The sequence below is a fragment of the Sander lucioperca genome, chromosome 7 (genome assembly GCF_008315115.2).
Source record: "Sander lucioperca isolate FBNREF2018 chromosome 7, SLUC_FBN_1.2, whole genome shotgun sequence".
NCBI lineage: Eukaryota > Metazoa > Chordata > Actinopteri > Perciformes > Percidae > Sander > Sander lucioperca.
Window position 1 is genome coordinate 6,827,415 of NC_050179.1, and position 23,050 is coordinate 6,850,464.

General features: G+C 41.9%; 1 protein-coding gene across 2 annotated transcripts; it reads right to left on the reverse strand.

Annotated features, from left to right (window-relative positions):
- Nucleotides 1-906: 906 nt before the first annotated feature.
- On the reverse strand, nucleotides 907-21,688 carry nuak1b (NUAK family, SNF1-like kinase, 1b). 2 transcript variants are annotated; one of them, XR_004102104.2, is made up of 8 exons: nucleotides 20,373-21,688; nucleotides 15,294-15,414; nucleotides 9,581-9,732; nucleotides 8,356-8,421; nucleotides 8,106-8,225; nucleotides 6,232-6,364; nucleotides 1,627-5,244; nucleotides 907-1,585 (listed from the first exon to the last, which is right to left on the reverse strand). XR_004102104.2 is itself a non-coding variant. In XM_031282806.2 (7 exons), exons 1-7 carry the CDS (start codon nucleotides 20,676-20,678, stop codon nucleotides 4,181-4,183), a joined length of 1,962 nt encoding a protein of 653 aa, XP_031138666.1. In that variant the 5' UTR covers nucleotides 20,679-21,688; the 3' UTR covers nucleotides 907-4,180. The 2 variants fall into 2 exon arrangements, 1 of the variants encoding a protein (XP_031138666.1); XM_031282806.2 differs by having other exon boundaries at nucleotides 907-5,244.
- Nucleotides 21,689-23,050: the final 1,362 nt, after the last annotated feature.

A 23,050-nucleotide genomic window follows, 5' to 3' on the forward strand; every position in this document is an offset into this window, starting at 1 on the left:
GAATGAAATAAAAGTTGTGCCTTTAACAACATTTTGACAGAAGTATATGTTTGAAACATCATGAGCATTCAAATGGACAGTAGCAGAATGTATTATTCTGCAGCAGTGGTTTAAAGACTCAATGGATGTTTTGATACTTGAGAAAACAGCCACCTATCAAGCCTACAGGGAATTACTATTAAATGCTTGAAAATAGATGTTGGGTGGAGTATCTCTTTAAAATACTTCAAGTTAATTTAAGGCTGAGGCTGTGTGGAAACACTGGCTAATTTCAGACCCCAAAACTGGGACATTCTTGTTGGTAGCTCTGTTTTGCTTTTAAGTACACCATGAGGTTTGAGAACAAATTCTTTCAAAATGACCCGTATTCTTTTAGTGTGCCATGGTACCCCAATCAATCAATTCATTCAGTTCATTATGTTAGAGTTATGGATGAAAATAGAACACCACTGCTAACCTCCTTCATGCCTTCGTGTAGGGTTTTTGAGTCAAACATTCTAAAAAAGGTTAAAGAAATTAGGACATCTCTCCAATAATAGTTTGTTTTACATGTGTCCCTACTGTAAGAAGATGCACATTGGATGAAATATTTGTAGTTCTGTCCCAGTCTGATCTCTATCCAGTTCCACCATTATGTCAAACCAGAAATAACATTTTAAAGCGGCCCTTGGAAGTCAGGCTGGAACTCTGGAGACTCAAACTCTGGAAATACATCGAAGGTACACTGCTAATGTGTGAGAGACAGCAGTCTTGGCCTATTTTGTGAATGGGAAGGAGCGATGAGAATGTCACACTTCATTATAGATCCCCCCTGAGATGCGTTTTTTTCAACTTCAAGGGAATGTCCTAATTACACTTTTAATTAGCACTTTGTAAACTGAAATGACAACACACAGCATAAAAACAAACTTCCAAGATCCATTTATTTGAGTTGATACAGTACTACAGAGGCATTGTGTTGAGTAGAAATACATCCAAATGGATGAATTAAGACATTTTACAGGAATTGAACTATTATTATGTTATTGATTTGTTTGAAAATACACGCTTGGCTGCTGCCTTCACAATGAGATGATACAACTCTATTTCGAACAAACGACTCTATTTTTGTGTGCAGTAAGTCCTGAACACAACACAGTCTAAAGCAGGCCGAAGCATGAACAGGGAGTATTTTGACAACAAAATAAATGGCTTGATCACCAATAAATACAAGTATAAAAACACATTGATAATAATTTTCATTATCAAAAAAAAAAAGTTCATAAAAGATACCAAAGGCACGCAACTTAATCCACCTTGCCAGTCGAGGATCACCAACAGAAAAACAAAAATGTGGCAATAGCCATCAATAGTAATGAGCCGTAACGAAAATAATACTTAAATAACATAATAATACTAATTTATTATTATTGTCATAACAATATCCAGTCAAGTTTTCCTATGATTAGACTTTCTGCTAACTAACAGATAATGCACCACGTATTTCCAGTTTGGCAAAGTTTCATCATCAGATTCTTTCCATTGCTTTATTCTTTTTTCTCCCTTGTTTCAGCATTTTGGACCTCCCCTGCTTTGGTAGAGGTGGCTGTGCTATTTTCTTAGGGTCAGCTATTGATACATTAGCACGTATTCTTGCATTTTTCCCTATTCCAATTAATTAAGTTGTTTTTTTCCATTTGTAGATTGTTAATGGGCCTCTCTCACCCACAGGGGTAGCAACATTTCATTCAGATTTGTCCGTTTCTGGAGAGAAAATCTAATACTTCAAGGAAGGAAGTATTTTCTGCCATAACATAAAGCAATATAAAGTTTCTTATATTTTGGAAAATCAAAAACAGAAGCATAATAAAACAAAAATACTAACATAGTATAATTTTCTCACTGTAAATCCAGTTGACAATAAAATGCAATACAAAAGGCAATAAAATGCAAAATAATACGCATTGGGTCTTTCATTTGAATCGATATCCAGGACCTTTGCTTCACACCAGAGGACCACTGAAAACATTCAACATATGATCTATTTCCTCGGGGTCATCTACTGCATGGTTTTCCATCTACATCATTTGATATTTTGGATGATGTCAGTCACCGTTCTCCCCACTTTTCTGCTGCTGTGGAAACACTTTCTAAGGCCATGCAGGACACACAAGTCACACACTGACTGACCCTCAAGACAAGCTGTATCAACAGCCTCCAGCATCTCAAATAAAAACTCAAAAAGAAAAAGAAAACAAACATGAGGTAAAGCGTGAGGGATTCCCATTTCAAAGAAAAATCCAGAGGACTCCTATTAGTCCCTGACCTATCCATTCCCCTCATCCATGCCAAAGCTTTATCACATCTTTGGTATTAAAAAAACTTTCCATCTACTCTTTCTACTCACTTTCTTTACTTTCACTATTCTACATTACAATCCCTTCAAAACATAAATCTAACTCCTTGACCTTTCCTGTGTTTTACAGGAAAGTCCTCTCTAATCTCAGCACCTTTCCAAGCATCACTCTTTCACACTCTTTTCTTCTCCCTCTAGCGATAAATCTCTCTGCGCTGCCTCTCTCTTACTCTCAAATGAAAACAATAGCTGGCTAATTGTGCTTGGTTGACATAATGGACTAGTATACACAGCTGGAGGGCTGAGCATGGGCGGCAGATCCCACCTGTGCTGAGTCAGACCGGGGCTGATAGAAATCTCTAGCACCAACATGTCTCCAGCCTTTGTCTGAGGAATTTGCTGTGTCATCAGCGGGATAAACAAAGCAGCTTACTTAGCTCTTTTAAAGGGCTTTGGGTAAATTATGAACTAGTTTGATAATCGAAACCACCTTAAGTTTCTTTGGTAAATAAACAAACAAAAACTAAATATCTCACTAAACAGCCTGTTTTATCAGGTAGCCTCGAAAAATGTGAAAAAAAAACTAGGTTAAGAGAGCCAGGCACATTCCAGGACTGTGAGATGGTGTCTGCGCCATCTCCCTTCACTAAATGCCCCACTAGGTGAGTCCCTCCAGACCTCTGGTGCTGCCAGCAAGTCCGTGCTCAACCAAACCACCTAAATTGCTGACAAACCAAAGTATGAGCTTAAACACTGACAAAGAGTGCAGAGGAGGTCTTTCTGAGGTGACCTGTAGATCTTGGCATATCTGTGTGATCTACTTGTGGAAGGAGCGGGGGGGCGGGGGGGGAGACTGTTTCATCTCAAATGTCTGAGATTGACCTTTGAACCCCAAAACAAGAAAAGCTAGTCAGCTGTGTGCTGAAGGCCCTGGGTCTCTCCACATTCACAAATTTAAAAAAAGCAGAACTGGTGACAGGTTGGCCTGGCTTTTCCCTCCACTTTAAGGAAATGACATACATAATTTTTTTTTTTATTAGGAATCAAAAAAGGCACTTCCTACATATTCCCTAGTATCATACACATATATAGGACATACGCTTTTATGAAGGTATATTTGCCTGCGTGTTTTACAAGCGCAGACAGTTATATATGTTGAGTATATAAATGTTTCTCATCACTGAGCAACATAATTATATATGTCAGTTCCACACAAAGAGTTGGAGACAAGGACTTTTCCAGTAACAGCCAGCACCCACCAGTTTTGCACTTACAACTAAAAGCTACGAAAATATTAATAAATAATCAGCAATGTCAGTTATTTTTGGAACAAGACCCTGGTTTGTTTCTTTTTTTCAAGGAAGTAAAGATCACAAAAGCATGTGCTCTGTGTGAGTTTTAAGGTGCTTTTGTAAACTCAAACTCAAAATGGGTGGTGTACAAGGAGAGCCAACCAGTTTCTGGTTGATGCGTTTGTGATTCTAACTTGCCTTCTTGCTGAATATGTAAACATGTTGAACACAGCAAAGTCTATGGGCGGGCCAAGAAAGCAGACTGGGTGGCATTCTCTTGTGCCAGCTCCTCTCACTTGTTCACAAAACCTTAACTGAATTTCCTCAGGACAGAGAAATGCACCTAAGTATGCACATCTGTGTGTGTATGTATGTGCAAAGACATATCATTTCCATCAAGATTTCAGCCCCATTTGGAAAACCACAACTTCCCAAAAGGTGTATCCCAGTAACACACTGGTCGTTAATGCCAACTATAAACATCTGTACACACACATACACACATACAGTCATGTTCAATTCCCTCTGCTTCTTTCTCTCTGCCACCCATCTTTTAGGTGAGGTTGCTGCTGATGTCCAGGGCTTGCTGGTACACCTGAGTCATGTCCTCCAGGTCCCCTAGCAAGGAGAAGCTGCCATTGTCCCCCGGGGAGCCTTTCGTTTTGGGGCCACGGCTGAACTTGGGACCCTGTAGCGGCGGGGCTGCCTGGAACCCCTTGAAGTTGGCGAGCTGCAGCAGGTTTTCAGCCGAGACACAGGCCCTGATGTTTGGCCGGTGGTGGGGGGTGGAGGAATGCCACTCAGCCCCACTGAGGGAGCTGGGCGACAGGGACAGGACGGAGCTGTCCTCCCCAACTATACTGGAGGGCCGACTCTGACTGCGGGACAGACCAGAGTCAGTTGAGGGAGGAGGCTCACCAAGAACTCCAGCCACCGCTGCCGCTGACGGAGGCCCGCTGTAGGTGGAGTACTTGCCGTTTCGCTTCAAGATGCCCTTTCTCCCCATCACTCTCCTAGGCGGGGAGGTGGCTAGCAGAGACATACTGGCACCCCCTAAAAGCTCGGAGGACTCGCTGCGTTCTGGCGAGGAGTAGTACCCTGATTCCCGCTGTTGGTTGTTCTTCAAGATGCCTTTCCTGGGCAGAGAGGGCACCATCTTAGCTGGCGAACCCCCTCCCAGACTTGGCTCCTCTTCCTCTTGATCTGGGCTTGAGGCTTCCTCTCCCCTTTCGGCTTGTTGAGGCAGCACTGCCTGGCCCAACTCCTCAGTAACCCTGGTCTTCAGGATCCCCTTGGGTCTCTTCAGACCTGGCTTGTCCTCTGCTCCACAGTGGGTTTGTCCTGCTTCAACATTTTCCTTCTTGGACTTTTTGGGCCTCTGGCGCAGCAGCTGGGGCATGGCTGCAGCCTTGCCTCCAGAACCACGTGGCTCAGTGCGGTTCTGCCAGTCGATGAAGCGGGCCAGCATGGGCGAGCCTCCGTGGTCACGTTGGGTCTCGCAGTCACACACACTGTTTTTCCAGCCCCAGTTTACCCACCAGTGGTTGGCTATGTCCTCCACTGTGGCCCGGCGCTCAGGGTTCACCATAAGCATCCAGCGGATCAGTCCACGGGCATCTGGCAGGAAACAGAACAAGAACAATCTATACGCCGTCTCATACTACATACCACTTGGCATGATCACATCATATGCTATTGTTAGTACTGAACGGAGAAGTGGACTGTGAGTTTGACTATCTGAGGCTGTCTAAATTCAAAAATTGCTGGAATTGGCCATGGTTGATGTAGGTTTTCATAAAATAGTGGAATAATCAAGGATGTATGAAAAATGTGGTGATATCATTTTCCCCCTGCTTTTTCACATACGTTGCAATTATTCAATTTAGAGGCTTTTAAAAACAACTGCAATGCTGTTACACTCTCACTTTTAGTGACTAAATATTTTACATAGTATTTTTCCATTGTTCAGTGTAAACCACAATTATATAACACATGGCAGTGGCAAAATTCACACCATGTGAGTGTCTTTATATTAGTAACATCCAGAACTTAATAATATTGGGGACTGCTCTGTTCTGCAGAGACAATCAATAATAAATAGCATTTTTGCATCCAACTCCCACCATATAATTGAGTTCATGAACCAATTAGACTAATTAAAAATGAATCTGTTAATATGTAACAAAATATCAATGAGCAGTATGACAGGTTTGTCGCTGAGGAGATATTATTGAGTGTCTGGACAAAAACAGCATCATGAGTAATGCATTTTGCAGATTCTACGATATGTGTACATTGAAAGCAATCTGATTCACATTCCATTCAACAGATTTTAAACCAACGTCTCAAAAGACTTTCGAGTATTTTCTGGAATTCACATAAAGAAGCAAGTCCTGTACAATTTAAGGAAAGAAAGACAGAGGTCAATGGTTTCAATTTCTGAGAAATAGTATAATTTCCTGACTATCTTTAGTCCTTCTGAAATACATTTGCCAAGTATAGTTTATGATATAGTTTTATAAAGGGCACTGGGATCAGGTGTGTTTTCCTAGCATGACAAAAAATAGAAAAAAAAATACAAATATGTAAAGGTTCCTGCAGTACCTGAGGACTGAGTGGGCTCTTTGTAATCACCGTTGCTAATCTGGCGAATGAGGTTCTTGTGGTCTCCCCCATCAAATGGCATGGTCCCGTAGACCAGAGTATACAGCAGCACCCCCAGAGCCCAGCTGTCAACCTGGGGAAATCAAAAAGAATGGTTATAAACTAGTTACTTTAGTCATAAGAAGTACGCACACTGTTCATCAAATAAAGACTTGTATAATGTACGCAGCAAGCCAATCAAACTAAAAGTTGAGGTGTGTTAGATTTGGTGTTATGCAATGGAAATGCAGTCTTGCCAGTACTGTTTTGATTAGTGATTCATGGCATTAAAATGAATGTTGCGGAATGAGCTCAGCTTTGCTCAACATCATAGCAGACCTTTTTTTTTTTTTTTTTTTTTTATACTTTGACATTAATAAGCACCACAATCCCTTTTTCACACTAACATCACACAACAACATTTCTGTTAAAGAGCTTGTGATGCTGCAGAGCTTCTCCAGCGTGTTTTTCATAGAAATGACAAATGCCAGTGCTCTGGTTTCCACACAGATACATCCTTTCCTCCAACCCCCCACACACACACACACACACACACTCTCTCTCTCTCTCGTGAAGCAGAAGAAGGTACTTTGTGACCACCAACCTAATGCAATGTGACTTTCTAAGTAAACGGTTACATAAGACTTGGGGCATGAGGAGGTGTAGAGCCACGTGGGAAGTGGTGGGAGTGGAAGAGGGTAATGAGTCCAGCAGAGATGACCGAGTCGTGATATCCTGGCCCCTGATGACTCGCTGGAGACACACTGCCATCCAGTCATCAGCAGATGACATGTCTCACTGTGTGTCTGTGTGTATGTGAGACTGTGACGAAGAGGGAATTGTGATGTGTGTGTGTGTGTGTATTGACTGTGGTTAAGGGAGGATGATATGTCCTGAGGAATGTGCTTCTGATGGCGGTAGCTGAAGCTTTGAGACATAGTTTAGGAAGAGGAAATCAGATAGAGCCAGTTCAGGAGCAAGTGTACTTCCTTAAAGGATCTGGACCCACATCAAGAATGTTTCTCTCTCCTGTTGCCATTGGTCCATTTCCGAGGGCGAGACAGGGCACGCACTATTGTTGTGTTCTATTTTCGTTGCCTGTGTTTGCTGTAATTTGTGGCCTCACCCCAACTGGGGTTCTGTAATTTCGATTGCAATCGGACTGCTGTAGTTTTTAGCACTCTGGAGTAAATTATAGTGAATTACGCTAAATTGAACGGTTGGGCTTGAATATCTAAAAATGCACGTTTTTTCCTCCTCTGTTGCTTTGTTTTATGTAACTGATGCAATTTTAGAGACGACGCCCTTCAGAATGCGTCTGGAATTGCCAGATAAGTGGTTTTGGGGAGACATTTTCACTCTTTCTTTCACCAAAACTATTTGACTTTGACCATGAGCGTTTCTTTGAGGCTGTGAAAGCTCATTCCAATCCCATTAAGATGAAGAGAAAGTGAGGAAAACTATCCTCCAATTCCTCACTTCAAAGGACCCAGACATTGTAGGAAGGGGAGGACAGGGAAGGGATGCAGACAGCATCTGAGTTGACCCACTGTGGTGTTGTAAGAGAGACCTCCTATTGACTGGAGACTAACAGTAATCCCATCAAAGAATTAGAAAATAAAGCCTATCCACCTCTTTGTGTATGGCCTATGTGATGATGATAATCCCTAGTGAGATAATAATGATGAAAGCTATATAAGGTGAGAAATCTGGGAGGTTCATACCAAATTAAACAGCTAGGGAGGATCATACATTAAAGGAAATAATGTCCTGGAAATTAAGTTCACACACAAACAGCTGGGATTTTAGTCATTATTTGGTTCAATTGGCCTTACCTCTGGGCCATGGTAAGGTCTCCCATTGACGATCTCTGGTGAAGCATAGAGCGGGCTGCCACAGAAGGTTTGCAGCAGCTTGTCCTTATGGTAGAGGTTGGACAGCCCAAAATCAGCAATCTGTAGAAACAGAGGTATATGTGAATGTTACACTAGCCATGTGATTGTTAATCCCTCACACAAAGGTCATTTGAGGTAGGGTATTAATAGTCCTGTGGATAACGTTTCATAAATCAAGGGGCAAACTTACCTTAATATTACAGTTTTCATCCAGTAGCACATTTTCCAGTTTCAGATCCCTGTGTACCACTCCATTCTGAAAGACAATGAGAAAAAAAACAAAGTAATGATTGATGCATCTATCCATGCATTATTCACGAGAGATGGAGTGTTTTCCAAGTAATAAACAGTCCAGTGTATTAAGAGATGATTTACTCTGACAAAGCTAGCTTGTGGCTCTCGGGGGAAATCAAGGCAGCCTGTTGGTCTAGTACTCTTTAATTGGTCTTGTCCCCTCTGGGGTCTTTATGCTGACATCTGCTGTGGCTTTCCTTTATAAATCGACTCACATGTGTCACATAAACATGAGCCTGTAATTACCATGCTGTATGAATAATGTTCTCACAACATCTAGGGATTAAAAAACAAATATGCTGTTATGCCTGGGTTTAAAAAAAAAAAAGAAGTGGTATGCAGACAGACAGAACCCAGCTCAGATGTGGAGGAGTGACTTCACCCGTCACTCCACCCCCAAGGGTTGCGCTCTGCATGGCATCTCACATTGGTTATTGCCTGGCAGGGTGCTCATGTTCACATGATCCTGATTGGTGGATACAATGAAGAAACGGTTGTTTGCTTGTTGTGTCAGTGACTCACACCACCACACCCGGTGGGAGGTTGTGCTTGGTAGTGATGATTCATCATTCATGGCTGTCTGGGACTCTCCTATCTGAGCACCATGACATCATCCCTATCTCCAGCTGGGAGGAGAATGACAAGAGGGGAGCCCATCCAAACAAGCCGTGGGACCTTGGCGTTTTTATGGGAGTTAGTGAGGTGTGGAACAGGGGTTGACATGGGTGTGGCTGGAGCTAAATCTCTGGGGAAAAGCTTTGGGGGTATCTCGGGACATCCCTCAGCGTGTCAACAGATGAGGACAGAATTAATGCAGGGACTGTTTGGCGCACTGTAATCGGAGTGTAAGCCTGAATTAAACTGGCCTGTGTTCCATCTTCACTCAGAAACAGATGACTCCCTGACACCAGCGCCAAGAAAAGCATACTGTGTAGGACCTGCAGATTAACTGGCTATATGGCTGACTGTGAAGGTGCGTGGTTAATGTTATAATAAGCATGCTGTGGCCTGGAAAACAAAGTCTGAATGTGTGTGAGAGAGGCAAAGAGAGATTAAAGATGACCAAGAAAATTAATGTTCATGTTTTTTCTCTATGTACAGTATGGTATGGGTTTTCTCACCTTGTGGCAGTGGTGCACGGCGGAGACTATCTGTCTGAAGAAGTGTCGCGTCTCCCGCTCACTCAGGCGCCGGCGCTCGCTGATGTAGTCATACAGCTCGCCCTTGCTGGCGTACTCCATCACAATAACGATCTTGTCCTTGTTCTCAAACACTAAGAAATGATAAGAAAACAATTGGAATCCATTAAGATCTATTTTCAGGAAAATACTGTACATCTATATTAATGGCAAGAGAGATGGGAGGACCACTCACAAAGTGTTGTGTAAAATGGAGAATAAACCAGTATACCCCCCTTTCAGTTTTGGAGCAAGGATACAAATTCCAGAGAAGCACATTACATCTCTACATTTCTCCCAGGGTTACATCACCCAAACCCCACCTCATGTGTCTGGCTCCTTCAAAACATTGCAGGGAGGGGCTGTTAACTCAATCAAGCCCACTCCTCAGAGACCAGAGCGAGCGGAGAGCAGTGAAAACAGAGGGAAAGCAGAAACCAAATCAAGGAGACAGAGTTAGCTTTGCAGACAGTATACTATAATGTCAAGCGATGCCCTTGACACATCACACTTCAACTTCACATCATGTCAACACATTTCACAACACATTCCCACATGCTAAACCACCATAGTGTGTCCATATCACATAAATGATTGTACAACAGTTTAAATTCAATTCAATTTATTGTAGCAACTCGCTGCAACTCCCCCTTCTCACAGGAGAATTAGGCTTATTTATTCAGAAACACTAATGCATTACTTAACAAACATCCCCTTTTTATTCTAAGATAATTCAACTTTCTCAATAATGATGGAAGCCAAGTAATATTCATGTCACTGTTTGTGTGTCTTCTGTTTACTCGTTAAAGTCAAAGCAGTGACAATTATACAGTTTCTACTGTTTTACATATGACAGATGTTGAACTTTTATATGACCAAAACCAATCAAGGATAAAAATAGCAAACAATGGCAGATAATTCATTTTCAATCTGGCTTTTAGAAAAGACAACAACATGATTTAAACTAGGGGTGGGAATCACCAGAGGCCTCACAATACGATATCATCACGATACTTATGTCACGATACAATATTATTGCAATTTTAAACATATTGCAATATTCTTCGATATATTGCCATTTATTTATTTAGTTTTAGTTTTTTCCAACTTCAATTTTTTCCCAATTTCAAATGATGTCCCCAAAATGAAACTTTGTCAACATCTGTTTTATCTGAAAAGATAAATTTCTCTGTTTGTTCATCTCACTTCAATTGTATTGCTGCAAAACGGGATTATCAAGCAGACAAACTACCCAACACATACATAATAATAGATCGATACTTGGTGTCTGTGTATCGATACAGTATTGCCACAGAAAATATCGCGATACTATGCCGTATGGATTTTTTCCCCCACCCCTAATTTAAATGTTTTATTTTTTTTACATTAACTTACACAGTACCAGTTGAATTAAAATAGTGGCTTGTTACACGTCTGGTAACTGGAAAAATAAATGTTATTACAGTTGTATTACTGTTATGAATTCCTATCCAACTGCAGTCACCAAACATATCATTCTGTGTCAGTATTTAGCCTTCTGCTGTATAATTTCAACTTGGCAACATACTTCTCTCCCAGCGCCTTGGCATGAAGGGAATGAAAATGGTTAGGCAGGGAGAGAAGGAGAGAGAGAAAGACCGAGGGAATACTGGGTAGATCACAACAACATAGTCAGCCATGTTGTGCCGCATTGTGTGGGGGTGATTTTCCCACACAGCAGGGTCACTGAGGGTGAGGGCCTCTGCTTTCTGCACCCTTGAGTGAGCACCTTCATAGTTTGTCACACTACTTTCCTCACCCCCTCCCAGGGTCCTTTTAAAGATATAATCCTCTACAAAAACACACAGTTGCTGAGTGATGGTAATGCTCCCCGATTGTGACTGTCTGGTTGCTCGGGAAGTAACAGACGGGATGTAAGCCAAGTACCTGGGAGGGTAGATCCAGCCCTCTGATTGGTGGACGGAGTGGTGACCTCCTGGGGTGACATTCTCGGTGATCCGTGGTGGGGTTGTGCTTGGAGAGCCAATTCTTAGCTTGCACTCACATTTACCTTTGACCCCTGGTGGTGAAGTAATTACCTGGCTTACATATTTTGGGTGTGTTACAGCCCGTTGGGTATGCCAGTCACCACTACAGCCTTGCTGTCACTCACCGGGCTTTGTTTCGTAGGCCAGGCCCTCATCTCTGACTAATTAGCACCTATTGTCCTATTGCTGACACTGTTGATAGACAATGCTACACATTACAAAGTGTAATACAGAAAAGTGGTGGAGTACTATTGATGCAGACAATAAACATTTTTCGATTTAGGTGTTTTTATGCGGATTACAGGTTATTTATTGAATTGGTGATTATTTACTGAACTGAGCTAACCATAACAAAAGATCTTCAGAGTTTAAATTAATATTTTTGATGATGTCACCTTTAGAGAATGCAGCAGCTTTCTTTCCGAGAGTTAAAGGAGATCAATGCCACTCTCATATCTCTATGGTAAATATGATGTAACAGCTAGCAGCTGGTTGCTTAGCCTTAAGACTAGAAACAGGGGGAAACAGCTAGTCTGGCTCTGTCCCAACTAAAAGGCAACAAAATATGTCTACCACCACCTCTAAGAGACAGAGAGTGTTATTGATCTTCTCTTCTAACTCTTGCAAAGAGAGCGAATAAGTGTACATTATGTACTGTATACTGTGCATGCTATTCAAACTGTTTCTTTGTCAGTTTTGTCAGGCTTAGCTTTATAGCGTCAGTCACTACCAGTGTACTACTAACTAATATTTGGGGGCACTTTAAAAATGTGTGCACAAAGTTGCTGTTTTTTAATGTAATATGAGACGCAGATTAAAATGCATGCAGTAATCACCATTTTCTGCAAACAAGAAATAGTAAATAAAATACAGTAAATAAAAAGCATATTATTGCTATTATCAGTGCATTTATATATAACAGCGTTGTTTGTATAAGTGTGTTAGAGACGGAAATTAAATGAATTGAAATCAAATAAAATGATGGCTTAATGTACGAATAGGATATTGGTGTAAACTGGTAAATATATATATTTTTTCAAATCTTGGGGGCTATTTTTGCCCCTCGGTCCTGTTTTTTAGGGACATACTGAGATTTCTTGAGGCATTTTTGCCCCCCTTAATTTCTGACACTGGTCACTACATACAACATGTACGTGCTACTAACACTTTTTGCGTTGACAGCATTCTTTGGGGTTGATGATTTGTTTTAAAAGGTGGGCACTAGGGTACCAAGTTATGCCTGAGGAGCGATGAGCAAAATCCACTTTTAAATGCCCTGCACAGCATGCTGATGGATGCAGAATGTGAGGGAGTGGTGAAAATCAATCTTTACACACACATCTGGTTCAGCTTTGCTTCACACAAGGCAGTTAGCAGGGCCTGTTGAAGAGGGTGTTGCCGGACACACAAATCTTGGGGCCTTTATATCTCTAAGGCAAGGCTGGGTGGAGGCCAGGCCACAACAGTAAACGCTGGGTTTGAGGAGAAACACCAAAGAGCGAGAGCAATGAGTCTGGTCGAGTTTGTTGGTGGAGTAGGCTGCTTGTAAAGGAAGGCAGCACACATTGGAACACCATACAGCCTCCTTGGAGTTTATAAAGCTGGGTGTTCTTTTAATCATTCTCCTACAAAACAAATAAACTTGGCTGCACCTCAGCCCTCCAGCTGACTACTGGCACGTTCCCATGACAAATAGTGATGTTTGTCACATATTCACATTGCTGATAACAACCTGGGGACTTTGACACTGAACAAAGGACAGTGGGTAAGCCAGTTTGGGCAGTGGTACACAACCGGCTGCCATTGTGCCAGGGCAGCTATACTGAAAAGGGCGTTGAAAGTGTTGCTTTGTTGATACTGGCATAAAAATAGTCACAAATCATATGAAACCGACTCACACTGCAGCGCCTTGTGACTTTAATTGCCAGCACATAGACCCAGACTACATTATAAGAGATGATTTATTGCAAGTAATATGTTGAAATAACTCAATGGGAATTGTTTAACCTTTACACTCATCATTAATTCTAATCTAGGTTTTCTTCAAATGAAGTTAAGGTCCTTCAAAAGGGCTCATAAAAAAAAAAAAAAGCCGTTAAAGCCTGACTTGAAGGCTTTGATATTTAGAGAGTTGCTTCCTGAGGTAGATATATGTTGATGTTGCTCCAGGGAAGGCTTAAAGTGCCCATATTATGAAAAAAATCACTTTTTCTGGGATTTGGGGTATTATGTTGTGTCTCTGGTGCTTCCACACACATACAAACTTTGAAAAAAATCCACCCATGCTGTTTAGAGTGAAATACAGTTTCTGAACGTGTCCTGCCTTCAGTCTCTGGGTGAGCTGTTCAAAATCGGCACGGCTTGTGACGTCACAAGCCGAAACGAGCAGGCTAACTGCAACCATTAGCTCGTAGCGTTAGCATGCTAACGCTATGGCTAACGCTAGCATGCTAACGCTAGCATGCTACCTCGTTCTCAATAGCAAAGCACTGCTACAACACACACAAGTTCACCATAATCTACAAAAGAACTACTTACATGTGCGCCCTCATTTAGAAGTCTCCCAGCTAATCCTGCCTTGTAACTGACCAAAGTTGTAGAAACAGCCTTTCTTTTACTGTCTATGGCGCTAGCTAGCTGACATGATCTACATCTGAGCTACTGGGCATGTGCAGTGCAATCAAAGATAGTACAGAAGAAGAAGAAGAAAAGAGGTCTCACTCTGTAGCTAAAACAGAGACCAGCTGAAAAGAGGATCTGCAGCAGTGAGAGAGAGCACTGCAGTACAACACAGATATGGTGTTTTTTGAAAATTAAACCATGTAAACCTATTCTGGTACAACCTTAAAATACAATTATGAACCTGAAAATGAGCACAATATGGCTGCTTTCCTCCCTCTGCATAGCACTGGACCAGAGTCAGACAGGGTGCAAGCCTGGGTGACTAAGGTCAATTCAGTGTCTCCCTAGATAGACACACACACACATTTATTATTGTGTGATCACACACACACACACAACACACACGCACACACACACACGCACACACACACACGCACACACTCGCACACACACACACACACACACACACACACACACACACACACACACACACACACACACAAGGACTTATGCAGACACACGTGCAAACACACACATATACAAGTAGAGTCTGGTTCCCAGCTGCAGTTGTCTCTAAGTATCAGCAGATGTCTGGCCCTGAGATCAAGACCAGAGAAGACAAGAGATGAGACCTCTTAGATGTGGACAGGCAATCCCTTACAGTAGAATACCACCCCTCTTACACACAAACATTCAAAGCACACGTGCACACACACATTCAGAGAGATCCAGAGGCACACCGTTAAAGCCATCCAGACTTTTACTGGCCCAGGCATCCAGACAGAGCAGAGAAGATGAATAACATCCCAGAGCTGTAGTCCAGGTCTTATTATGACATCTGCATGTCATAACATGACAATCCTGCAGCTTGGCCACAAGTGCTGAGGGAGGGGTGGATTTCAGACGTGTGTTTTTGTTTATGTGCGTTCAAGGCAAACAAGTGTGTATAATTTGTTGTGTGTATGTGTGTGTGTGTATGTATTTCCAGACATGCAGAAAATGATCACCTTCATATATAGAGATGATGTGTGGGTGACGGAGGGATGACATGATCTCAATCTCTCTGCGGATGTGAACCATGTCTTGGTCGTCCTTGATCTTCTCCTTCCGAATTGACTTGATAGCAACCTGGAAATAGAAGACACTTTGATCAGTTAACTTATAGCAACATACAACAGATTTACATTCACATACATACAGATTTCACAGAAACAGATAGATGGGGTTCAACACAGTATCCTTTTTGCCCACTTAAACTGATTTCATAAATATGCTGATTTAATTTTGAATGGGAAATAACCAAAGAAAACCGTAAAATAAGACTAAAACGTATTTATGTCACATTCTATATCTTATCAGTGAACTTTAAAATGTACACGGCTCTTGCAGAGTACATACTGTCTCAGTAAAAACATGTGAGCCAACTCAATATGTATTGCTACATATCTTTCCCCAATAAACTCTGTTGACTTCATCTACATCATTTAGCTCCCTTTTCAGGGGTGTAGGGCCTGCATAAGAACATTTGACCCAGGCCTTGCTGTTATGACAGCCAGATGAGTCAAACAAGGAGGTCATCTTAGTCTCACACTGTGTAATTTACTCTTTTCTGTATAAAGCAAAATTAGGGTGAAAAACAACCTGACATATGATGCCACAATGGAGGCTTGCTTTGTACTCTGCTATGGGCCTACATTTAACCAGGTATTAGTCAGCGTTTTGGGCTAGGCCCCCAACCCGTCTCTAACGGAGAGTTCAGAAGTCAGATTCACATGGTGAAATGTGGGGTTTCCATAGCAACCGTCTATCTGAAAGCAGATAAGGACCCCAAGTATCATGAAAAGGTGATAAGGGAGGTGTTTAATGTTCTCTGGAGGAAGGCAGGGAGGTATGGAGGTCAGAGTGCTCCTCCATAAATCAGATGTCAGTATTAAACTACACAGCCGTGTTTCCTCCCCCGTCAAAAAGTCCTTGGGAAGACAGTATATTACAACGCTGTCTCTTATTTTTAGTCATTCTGATTAACTACAGCTAATGGCCTAGTTTTGAAATAGCCTGAAAAGCTGGCCTGCTGTGAGTTTTATGGAGGAATCAGGAGAATGGGCAGGGGTTGAGGAAGTGATTCAGTCTACTTGCCTTGCCAATGGGCCTGCTACAGGAGGTTCAGCAGTCAACAACTACACTTGATTTGACAATTTTTCACTATTATGGCTATGCCACCGGGGTAAGAGTCAGCCACAACTGGATGCATTCAAACCTCTAGCCTATGTACTCCTTAAATAAAGGCCTTTTCCAAAAAAAACAATCAAGAGTACATATGTCACTATAATTGTAGCCTAAACATTCTAGATTGAGTCCTGGGTTTGCTTTGATCAGGCCTCTATAGAGTCTGTTCGCTCTGAATTCTGTTAGTTTAAACTTTTGTCCTCTCCTATCTAAGCGGTAGTATTCTGAGGAGCCCAGCTTTATTCCATTCAGCAGAAACCACAGGCAGTAGCGAGTGCCAAACTAATTACTGTGTACATCAATAAAAATAACCCCAAACCGGAATAGTTCCTTTCCAGAGCATGCCTTGATTACATAGAATTTAAAGAAATGATACCATAATAAGCAAGATGAGGTCCAGGGGGTCCACATGCTGTGTTCATAATTGGTAAAAGTTGTTTGTGTCTTAACACTGATGTTTTCCTTCTGTTTACCTCATCAGATTCATCAACATTTTATCACTGATTCCCAAAACATGAGTAAAATTTTTGACTTTGGTGTTTAACAGTGAGGCATAATGTAAGTAACCTTCCTGGATTTAATGTAGGAATTAATTCAGGAATGTATTAATTTAGGCAACAACTGAGAAATGACCTACAAAAGATACATGCAAAGGCAAATGAATGTTCTCTGTATAACTGCTGCCTAAAACCACAATTTTCTCCAAAAAGGGTAATCAATCTTTAACAGCCATGGTCTTCATTCCACACAGTATGTTAATTCATTGAATTAGCCAGCTCTCCCACATTAGGTTTGAGATAAAGCCAGGTATCTCTTGTGTATATCCTCATGTTCCCCTGCCCTGACCCTGATGTGGATCATTAAACAGGACTGCAGATCAGCCACTTGCCAGCTGGCCGGGATGGCTGACACAGCTACGCTTGTCCTTAAGTGGATCCCTATTACTGTCACTCACAGTAAACAGGCGCTGTACTGCTGCCCATGCCGGCCCCTGCCAGGTATGCCCCCCCCCCGCCATCCTTGTTCGCAACAGAGCTGTTTGAAGTGAAAGTCCATGCTTCGCTTCACTAGAGCCTGACATCTTCCTCCGCTTTCTCAGGCCATTAAAATAGATGAAGTATTCATCACAAGCTCACCCTTCTCTGTATTCTCTAAAGATCATGATCATCTGTTGTGTTGAGTGTGTGTGTGTGTGTGTGTGTGTGTGTGTGTGTGTGTGTGTGTGTGTGTCTGAGTCAGAGTTTAGCGGGAGAAAGAGAGTCAGTGAGAGGAAGAGGCCCGTCACTTTTCCAAAAAACTATATTCTCAAACACAGCCAGGAATCATAATACCTCATCAACAGCACCACATATAGCAGAGGAATGTCAGTGTTTTCCCCTCTTGCGTACCTCTCCAGTGAATCCATTGTTGGAGAATGATGTAATCTGGTGCTTTAAGCTCTTATTAATATGACTCTCTAATCCCTTTAATTAAGGCTGTCCCTCTGTTGTTATGGTTGTGGGCTTCCTTGTATCTCTGTGCTAACTGCCCACCCCTCCTGTCTGTGATAGATCCCGCATACAGGCTATTAAACTTCCCCTTCAATCTCATTTCCTGCTGTGGATGGCCTTTTAAGTGTCACTGCCCATTTCAGGCCTGGCCGTCACCACAACCTTTTTACTATAGTCTTCTAGATGGCAAATACTAAGACACACACAGTCTCTGAAACCCATCTTCAAGAGGCTTGTGCATATGTCACATATCCCCTCTATGATCTCTATGATCAATTGCACTCCATATAATGTTGGGTTTCAACTGTGCTGCCAAGCACTACAGCATATTGCTTTGCAGATTAAAACAGACAGTCACTCAGTTCTACTTTCGCTGACACACTGAATGTGCCCAATCAATCTTTCTCATGTGCCTTCAGCTCGTTCCACACATGCATACAAAAAGTCACACACAAAACCTTCTCAGTCTGTCTCCTTACTTAGTTCTCTCTGCTCTTCATATTTGGTTTGTGGAACGAACCAGTAAAGGTAACAGGGAGTCAAGATGATTGCATAACAGTCTCACCACACAGCTGTATCTGCCATACGGACACAAGGGACTGACTTTAAGTCAGAGGTCAAGTAAACTCTAACAACGCGGTGCCAGCAACACGTGGCCCGTAAGGTGGCCGGCAGTTATGCTCTGTCTGTTTTCTGCTGGTTCTGCTGGTCCTCTAAAATATACAAACTCCCACGTAAAACACAGTGGTGCAAGGAACTCCTATACAATACTGAGATGCTATTTAAAATCTGAATGCTATGCTTAGGACATTGCAGCAGATTACAGGAGAAGGGAAGGCCTTAGGCCACTGAGTTTGGACCTACAAAGAATTATTTGTATACTGACAGGTGTTTTTTATAAAAAGAAAATGATGCCCCATTGCTATCAGTGAGGGTCGGCTAAATAACAGAAACACCTGTCTGTGTAATGCAATACATATCAATAGCAGCACAAACTACCGGTACATCCGCCAATATGACCATGAAATTGATTCAACGCCTCTCTAAAACTGAACATTATAACCTTCATGTAGGTAGGATTTGATGCAGGACTGTGGTATGAGACTAGTTAGACTAGATTAGTTTCAGCTAGGTGTACCTGATAAACTGACACCTAGTTTGCATGTACTTTCTTGAAGATTGGTTAAGAGATGTCATTTAAAACATAAGTACCTGAGGGGTATGCTTTAAAGCATGGTTTTAGAAACATGACACATGTAAACAAACCTTGTGGGTGGCTGTCAAATAATGCAATTCGTGCAATACAATACATTTCAGAATGAAAACAAGTCTTCAAAAAATATATCTTAAGCCAGAAATTTGAGCCAATTTGAGTTATCCTAGAGAAACAATATCTCAAACTCTCTCATGGCAAAATAATTTATAATAATATAATATAATAATTATAATTTATTTGGACCCTTCCAGGCAATGTGCATTGTGCAATTCTACAATGCTAGTGAAAGTAAAATAGGCTTCACATTCAAACTGCTGCCATGGTTATAATAAATAGGAAAATGAAGACATGGACAAGGATCCAAGTGGGACAGGCCAAGAGAGAGTAAGCCCTACCAGAGGGTTTATGGTCCCTCTAGCAAGCATTCATTTGCCAGGAGCTATGAAACCATTAGGGGACATTGTTGATCTATACTAAGTTCCCCCCCTGTATTCTCAGTGCATGGGCAGTTCCTCATGTCCTGCCAGGATGGGCACAGGGGTAAAATTTTGCCAGAGGAGAAAATATTTGGAGAGATGTGCTGGTCTGCAAGGTCATTACAGCAGATGAGTTTACTATGGCAAAGACAGCCTGCAATACGTTTTTTTTTCTTCTTCATAAAGAAACAGAAAGTGTTGAACTGACCCCTGCAAACAAACTCACACCCACATAGCAACATAATAACAAAACCGAAAGGATATAAAGGTCTAAAACACTGTGTCAAAAAATGTGAGTGGGCCATGGTAGTCTATCTCTGGGAGACTGTTAGCTGTTTTCCATGATTCCTACTGGGATCATTGGAGTCACATCAGTCAGTCAGTAGCCGGATTTGCACTCCAGCATCCGGTCGTGAGGCCCCGCACAGGACATGGCGTGTGCAGCCACAACACCCTGGGCCCATGGGCCCTTCTGAGCAAAGGGGAAATTCCCAAGGGAGGTGGGGGGAGGGGGGTCACGCACACGCCTATGAGAGCAACAAAGCATCTATTTTTTGACCAGTGTTTTTTGTAGTGGCTTCTAAAGCGCTAACACAAGTTGTATGCAAGCGTCTGGGCCGACTAAAAGCATCATGACAGAAGTTTACAGCTGCTTAGAGTGTCTGTTAAGTGGCTCACCTCTCTGCCGGAGTGTCGCTCAATGGCCTTCTTGACTTTGCCATAGGTGCCTCTTCCCAGCGTCTCCAGCAGCTCGTAGCGGTGTTTCAGGTTATGCTTGTGGTGGTGTTTCTTCACGCCCGAGTTTCTCCGTCCATCACTGCTTGCCGGGGTCTCTTCGGATGAGTTGCCGGCAGGTAGGGATGGACCTGGAGCTGAAGCTGAAGGGGAGAGGTCACCCCCCGCCGGTTTGCCCGCGGAGGTTTGGCCTCTCTGGGCCTCAGGACGCGTTGCCCCCCGGTGGGGCGATAAATAAGCGGTTTCCATCTCACTAGGGAAGTGTTTTACCTTCCCACTGTTAAATATTTCAAACTACCTACCTAAAATAAATTGATAATATAATACTTATAGGTCTAATAATAGTAATAATAAATAAATAAATTACAAGGAATAACGCGTAGCCTACTAGTCATAGCCTATTACATGTGGAAACTAACATTTCCAGATTGTCTCGGTTGATCAATTGGCTTTGATCAAAGTGAACAGAGATTCCTCCTCCTACCTATTCATGTTTGTATCGCTATATAATCAATCTACTAATGGATTAAGCACAACAAGTCTATAAGGACATTATCGGTCCATAATTACCTGATACATAGTCCTGTATTACTGGATAAAAATTAATTATAGTGCCAATATAATAAAATATGTATTCAGATTTCGGCAGCAGGCAGCATGCCAGAAGCTGAATACACTTTGGATTTAATGATGATAAATTGGCTATAATGCAAGCTCTATCCCACTAAAAGAAAAAAAAAAAAGACTAAATCAATTGGTCTGATCTCCTCACTCCTCAATCGACTTGCATGATCTAGCTGTTAATTCTGGCTCGTTCACCTTATCTGTCGTCCTAAACGCTGCCAAAAGCACCGACTCACATCGAAAAGGCGAGAAAGCTGCGACAAAACCGGCGTTTTGGATGAAGATGACCCTCATTTTGTCCACGGCCCAGGTATCGCTCCTCACTCATCTGGGCTGTGTCTATTGTGCGACTGCATGCTCCGTGCAGTGGTCGACGGTGGTAGAGGTGCGCTGTGATCGGACACTATCTCAAGCTGAGACGATTTGGATATTGCCATGGTCGTTTTGCTGCTCCCCTTCTTCTTCTTCGCATGCCCTTCTTCTTGTTTCTCCCCTTTCTCTCTCTATCCTCAACGTGAGAGGCTGTGAATAAGACTTGCGAGAGGATCCGAGACCGGAGGCGGGGTTTACGCAGACCTCCTCCTTCCCTGTCTTTTCTCTCCCCTTCCCTCTTTGTGCAATCTTCCCCTCGCGAATCTCTGATATGACTGCTGCTGAGTTCGGGGGCGTAGCTGAATCATGTGCACAGGAGGTGCCCCCCCCCCCCCCCCACACACACACACACACACTCCCTCTCCCCATCCATCTTTGTCAAAAACGTCTAATCATTCACAGCTCAAATACAGTTATTTATTTAGGCCTACTGATCACCATTGCACAGCCCTTCATCATACCCAATTATTACCTCCATCAAGTATGTCATATTTTCTTACCCATTGATAACCTACAACATTCACATCCTTAAAGGAATAGTTTGACTTTTTGTTATGCTTTCTAGCTGAGATTGATACCACTTCTCTTTCTGTCCAGTGAATATTAAGCCACAGCCATCAGCAAATTAGCTTAGCATAAAGACTGAAATAGGTAAACAGCCTGCCTCTGTCTGATGGTACCAGCATCTCTAAAGCTCACTAATGAACATATTATGTTTGTTTAATCCAAACAAAATCCACAAAAAGTGAAAAAACATGTGTTATGTGCTGGACTGTTCCTTGTCCTAAACGCTTGTAGTCACCATGAGGTTGCCAGGCAACTGGTCAAGAAATAGTGTATTTCCTAAAATGTTTTTTTAAATTCATTTGAGGTGTACTGAAAATCAAAAAATACCCACACACTGCTTGATGTTCCCCAAAAATGTAAACATGATTGCAAACGGTTCCACGAAAGATGGTCTTGGTCAAGTAGTGTGAACACACCTACACATTTTTGGGATGAAATGATTAGATAACTGACTAATTAACTTTTACGCCCATTATTTAATGTTGACAATGGGAAAAGGCTTCCCAAATGGGTCGGTAATACCACAAAGAAAAAGGAGTGCTGAATGTTGAATGTAGAAAAGTAAGAATATTTAATATGCTAACTATGTGCAAAACAACAAGCACTTAAATGGCATGAACAACACAAAGAGGCTCAGAGTGGCAGCTACCCTGGATTGATAATGTCATAATAGAAAACTGTATGAAGAAAACAATAGTGGGACACTATAGGTTAAGAGTATTGAGCATATATCCTCTTATATATTTACAAATTTAACATCTTTAACAGGAATTTACAATATTCGTAAGGCTACTCTTCAGTGTTCCACTTGTGTCTTTTGTATTAGAGTTGTGTAATTACTTCTTAACCATTTGTAATTTCTTTCATTTTTAAAATTGTTTGCAAAATGTTAAAAAGTAACACATTGAAGGTTATGTAACAAACAATGCAACAAATTGTTTATTTTTGGTGCAGATTCATATTCAGGTGAGGGTCAAGTTTTAGTTTATCATTTATTGTCACATACATGTTTGCACAGCACAATGTAATGAGAATCAGACTGCGCATTTAAACCTTTC